The sequence below is a fragment of the Pan troglodytes genome, chromosome 1 (genome assembly GCF_028858775.2).
Source record: "Pan troglodytes isolate AG18354 chromosome 1, NHGRI_mPanTro3-v2.0_pri, whole genome shotgun sequence".
Lineage (NCBI taxonomy): Eukaryota > Metazoa > Chordata > Mammalia > Primates > Hominidae > Pan > Pan troglodytes.
In genome coordinates, this window is record NC_072398.2 from 1812863 (window position 1) to 1818862 (window position 6000).

At 52.8% G+C, this 6000-nt stretch overlaps 1 protein-coding gene across 6 annotated transcripts in view; it reads left to right on the forward strand.

Annotated features, from left to right (window-relative positions):
• The window catches only part of ZNF496 (zinc finger protein 496), a 33551-nt gene extending 29188 nt beyond the window's left edge, over window positions 1–4363 (forward strand). For all 6 annotated transcript variants that reach the window (XM_016942245.4, XM_009441827.5, XM_001140463.8 and 3 more), the window contains one exon: window positions 1235–4363. In XM_016942245.4, coding sequence (XP_016797734.1) covers window positions 1235–1992 — 758 coding nt within the window. In that variant the 3' untranslated portion in view covers window positions 1993–4363. The remainder of the gene's footprint in view (window positions 1–1234) is intronic.
• Window positions 4364–6000: the final 1637 nt, after the last annotated feature.

The window sequence follows — 6000 nt, forward strand, 5'->3', positions numbered from 1 at the left end:
ATTAAGAACGCACACACACACACACACACACACACACTCACTCTATCTGTCTTCATCTGATGATTTCCCTCCTATGCTACGTGGGTTCTTGGCAGACTCAGTACCCACTCCCAGACTCATGTTCCCCCAACCCCCTTGTGACTGAGGGACAAATGCCCCCTCCGCTTCCACCATTGCCCTTCATCTCTCTGCTCTCCATAGCCTCCGTGTCTTCCTGCCCTGCTTCTGTTTGTCCAGCTTCTCCTGTCCTGAGCTGCTCTGACTAGCCAGGGCTCTCCTCCCCACAGTCATGAAGCCCAGACTAACCATGTTCCTACTCTTATCTGGGAGGGCCTGGTTCACTCCCCCCAAGTTCTAGATTTGAGTTCTGCATTTCACAGCAGTGAGGAAACAGGCCACCTGTATGGTGGGCTCTGCTCGATAAGCTGGGACCTCAGGCCGGGCTCTGCACTGTCCACCCAGCCCCTCCCCGTGGTTCCACCTTCCCAACATCACAGACTCAGGATGTAGGAAGTCCAGAGCAGCTTTATTCATCACCACCTGTGGCCTCAGAAATGCGGTGCTACTGGGAGCCGGGGAGCTATGGGGGACCCAGGACTCTGGGCAGTCTGGGACTGTTGAGCAGCCCAGCAAGGCTGAGTAGCATTTCAGCCCTCCTTCCTGGCACAGATCACCTTAGTTTATGTGTAAACATGGCAACCAATAGGTCATCGGGTTGCGTCCAGGAGCAAATAGGAATGTGCATGTCAAATCTAGCACAGTCCCTGGAGCATGCAAGTGCCCAGCACATGATATGTGTAGGTTGTAGAGTCTTCCTCTCTCAAGTCCTTTCACTATCCTGATAGAGCTTTCCCCCATGCCTTGTTAAGTGCATGATCTGTAAATGGTCAAGGCTTTACCCAGATAAATACAGACTCCTAGAGCTTGTGGGGATGGGGTGGTCTCCGTGGGTAGAGAACAAAAGGGTTGGGGGTGGAGATAAGGGAAAATGGCTGGGAAGAGGGAGAGCAAGGTGCCCAGCATGCTCTGGACACAGCGGGGCCCATGCTGAAGATTTCTTCCTCACAGGCTACACCAGTGGCCCCTGCAGGGCTGGCCAGGCCGCCCCGGTCACCGAGGACCATTGTAAAAACACGGGTTTGTAAACTCCAAGCTGAGTGTTCCTCCGCCGCGGTCATAGGGGCTGGGATGTGGCCTGTGCAGCGTCGCTGACCTGCATGTTGCCTTCCTGTAGCTGGCGGCAACCCGCGATCTCTGGAGAACAGCCTGGATGAAGAAGTGACCATCGAGATCGTTCTCTCCAGCTCTGGGGACGAGGACTCCCAGCATGGCCCGTACTGCACAGAAGAGCTGGGGAGCCCCACAGAGAAGCAGCGCAGCCTCCCCGCCTCCCACCGGAGCAGCACCGAGGCCGGAGGCGAGGTGCAGACCTCCAAGAAGTCCTACGTGTGTCCGAACTGTGGGAAAATCTTCCGCTGGAGGGTCAACTTCATCCGGCATCTGCGGAGCCGCAGGGAGCAGGAGAAGCCGCACGAGTGCTCGGTGTGCGGGGAGCTGTTCAGCGACAGCGAGGACCTGGATGGGCACCTAGAGAGCCACGAGGCCCAGAAGCCTTACCGGTGTGGTGCCTGTGGGAAGAGCTTCCGCCTGAACTCCCACCTGCTCTCCCACCGGCGGATACACCTGCAGCCGGACAGACTCCAGCCGGTGGAGAAGACAGAGCAGGAGGCATCCGAGGACGCGGACAAGGGTCCCAAAGAGCCGCTGGAAAACGGCAAGGCCAAACTGAGCTTCCAGTGCTGTGACTGTGGCAAGGCCTTCCAGCGGCACGACCACCTGGCTCGGCACCGCAGCCACTTTCACCTGAAGGACAAAGCCCGGCCCTTCCAGTGCCGGTACTGCGTCAAGAGCTTCACGCAGAACTATGACCTCCTCCGCCACGAGCGCCTGCACATGAAGCGCCGTTCCAAGCAGGCTCTGAACTCCTACTGAGCTTCTCCGCCTGGGGCGGCCTCACCCTGGCTGGTGCTGCCCCCTCACCTTGGTACTGATCAGCGCCCCCACCCAGGACATACCTTCCCCAGGATAGAGAGCACACCTCCCTCCTGTCCTTGCTCTCAGGTAGTGAGCGTTCGGGTGGTGCCATGGGAGCACTCTCCCTCCCCCAGGTAATGAAAGAGTGGCCAAGGGAGTGTTCTGTTTCTGCTGTGCCAAAAAACGGGGGGGGATGTGCCATCACCAGGTTGGACATGCCAGGTGTTCTGCGTCTTAGAGACCCTTGGCCCATGCTCCCCAAGCTCGGGGAGTAAAACTGGGCTATCCCCCGTCAGGGCGGCACCCTGGTCACCAGCCAAACCTCAGTATACTCCCTCCCCTCCTTCCCTGTCTGAACGCTAGGATCTGCTCCTGAAGCTCCAGGATGCCTGCACTTCCACTGAGAAGCTGCTGGCGGGTGTTGGACTAGAGGAAAGAAGAAGGCAGGGTGGGACTGATGGGCTCAGTGGGGAGCAGGGCCAGGCACACTGAGCCAGACATGTCATGTCTGAGCCCCAGATTCGTGGCCATCAGGTAGGCAGGAGCACCCCGCAGATCCAAGATGATCAGGCAGCCCTTTTGGGCTGGCGTCTGTGGCAGGGGTCTGCAGAGCTCCTTCTTGAGGTTTGGAAACAGTCATCGTACCTGTTGATTTTCCTGGGGGCCAATTAGTAGGGATCTGGAGCTCACCAAAAACAAAGCTTACATTTTAATTTGTGTTGCACACCCACCCCATAATGTCTTTATACCCCAAAGATCCTTGGTAAATGCTTATGGGTTGGAAGCGGAGTTGTCATCGTTTAAAAGGCACTTAAGTCCCTTCTTCCAATCTGTCCTGTCTAGGAATGTGGAGCTCTGCCCCCAGTGAGGGGTTCTCCTGTCTGGGTGAGCCAAGCTCCAGAACAGAACCTTGCCCGACATCACACTTGATATATACATTAGCTTGGAGTGCTGGTGTGTCCGTTTTCTAGGTCTGTTGTAACAAAGTACCAAACACTGGCTGGCTTAGAACAACAGGAGTGTATTCCCTGACAGTTCTGGGAGGTGCACGTCCAAGATCAGGGTGTCCTCAGAGTTGGTGCCTTCCGAGAGCTGTGAGGGAGAAGCGGCTTCATGCCTTTGCTGGCAGTTGCCATTCCTTGGTGTGTGGAAGCGTCACCCAGTCTCTGCCTTCATCTCCACATGGCACTCTTGCTGTGTGCGTGTCTGTCTCCAAACCTCCCTTTGTTTAAGGACACCAGTCATATCGGATTAGAGCCCATCCCACCGACCCCAGTATAACCTCATCTGTATCCGCAGCAACCGTTTACCAATAAGGTCACATTCTGAGGTACTAGAGGTTGGGACTTCAACATCGGAATTTGAAAGGGACAGCATTCAGCCCATGACTCCAGATAAACGTGAGGTATGCTATATCATTCCTAATTTACAGATGAGTCAATACAAACTTGAGTGAGCTTGCTCACAATTCCATCAAAGGCAGGGTTCAGACCCAAGTTTCAGCATTCAGGGCAGGTGTCCTCTGCATGGAAGAATCTTACTCAATAGCCCTAAACGCTGACAAATTCCCCTTCCTCCCTGCCTTCTGATGGGGGCTGGGCAGGCCAGCTGGAGCTGTGTCTCCCGCTGGGATTCCGGACTGAGTGACAGCAGGTAGTGAAACCTCAAGCAATTTAAAACATGGTATTGTTCCTGGAAGACTGGTTATGTTGGCTAGGGTCAGCAAGAGAGGGCATCAAGGCTTTAGTCTAGCAGTGACTTAATCTGCAAGTCAAACCAGACGGGTATTTTTGTATTATTCATATGTCACATCCTACCAACAGACAGTAAGCCAGGCAAGGCTCCTGGTGCTCCTTGTCACTCACGTAATTTTCACATCAGGAAAACTCTGGGCTGGGTGCAGTGGCTCACACCTGTAATCCTAGCACTTTGGGAAACCAAGGTGGGTGGAACGCCTAGCTCAGTGACACCAGCCTGGGCCACATGGCAAAACCCCGTCTGTACCAAAAATGCAAAAAATTAGCTGGGTGTGGTGTTGATGTTTGCGGTCCCAGCTACTCTGGAGGCTGAGGTGGGAGGATTGCTTGAGTCTGGGAGGCAGAAGTTGCAGTAAGCCGAGATCATGCCACTGCACAAGCTAGGTGACAGAATGAGACTCTGTCTCAAAAATAATTAAAAAGCCTCTGCCCCAAACTCGTTAAAAGATTTTATAACCACAACTGCTGTTTCTGTGTAGATGCATCTGCATGCCCAGGAGCAGTAAATGCAATAAAATCATTTGGTTATACTTTGAACACAAAATAAACGGTTGAGGCTTTTACTTTCTAAATAGTTTGTCTCTTGTATCAACATATCTGGAAAAGGGAGAAATCCGATTTTTAAGTCCTAAGGCCAAGGGAGGGGAAAATTCCAAGTAGAAGCCAGGCTCTCTGTACACGTTTACCCCACCTACCTGTGTGCTCCTGCCTGTCCTGAGGATCCTCTCTGTAGCTCTGAGGTCTTGGGAAGGTTATTCACCTTCCTGCTTCAGACGTCTGACTCAAGAGAAGAACACTGTTCTACTTACCAGAGTGTTTTCTGTGTAAAACCACATCATGAAGGAGAAAGCGAGAAAGGGAATGTGAGGGGCTGGAAGCCACAGGGAGGCTGTCTCTTGAGTCCCCACCACTGATCCAGAGCCAACCAAGGCACCTCAGGAAATGGAAGGCCACATTGCCTCTGGATTTGGAAATCCTCCTGGGTAATGTAACTGAAACCCAGGTTGATGCCATGCAGCAGGAGCAGCAGGGGGAACGTGCTCTCAGGAGAGGTCTGCCAACCCTCCAGCCCAACACCCGTCACCACAGTGGTGGAGGAGGCTGCACCCAGGAGATCTTTGTCTCCCTTTTGGCCACTGATACCTTTGGCCTTATCTGACAACAGCTACCCCTGGATCCTTCCCTCCCACCCCAGGGGCTGGGCAGCTGGCTGGAGCTTTGTGTCCACCTTGCTCTGGAGGTTGAGACCCCCATCTGAGCAACATCCTCTCTCTTTGTTCCTCTGATCCCTTGGCATCGTCACAAACCCACAGGTGCATAATAAAAACTCGCTGAGTCAATATTCCTGTTAGGCTTTTCATTTTCATTTAAAAAGTAAAATGTGGCTGGGCGTGGCGGCTCATTCCTGTAATCCCAGCACTTTGGGAGGCTGAGGCAGAAGGATTGCTTGAGGTCAGGAGTTTGAGACCAGCCTGAGCAATATAGTGAGACCCCATCTCTAAGAAAAAAATAGAACAATTAGCCTGCCGTGGTGGCACATGCCTGTAGCTATTTTGGGGGCTGAGGTGGGGGAAGATCCCTTGAACCCAGGAGACAGAGGTTGCTGTGAACGGTGGAGGTTGCTATGAACGGTGGAGCGCCACTGCACTCCAGCCTGGGTGGCAGAGCAAGACTTCATCTCAAAAAACAAAAAGTAAAATGTGAAGCACAGCCAAAAGATGTTTTCTAAGACCTGCAGGCTTTAGATAGTTCTGGTCACCTGATCTGGCCCCTCCCCAAAAGAAAGAAGAAGAAATAACTGTTTCATACACTGGGAGTAGATTGTACTCCTGGTCACACCACAGCTTTAAGCCAACCTTAGTCGTTTTTCTCTTTTCTCTATCTCCCCAACTCTTGCCTCAGCTAGAAGAAGAAACAAATAAAAAAGATGAGGCCATTGGTGGGAGGGTCCCTATCAGTCCTAAATCATACTGTGGCACAAAGGAAAGAGAAGGCCAGCTTTGAAGCCTGTGGAGATCTTGTCCAAGTCACTCTTCTCCTGTGAGATGGTTTCCCTTCCTCTGCCAAAAGCAGAGTTTGGATCAGACAGAAGTAATTCTGCTTGCAGAGTTACATAGACGATTCAGCGATGATTACAGCACTTCAGCAATTCCATCAATTAAGCCCACTTTTTTTTTCCCCCCCTAAAGATGGGCTCTCACTATTTTGC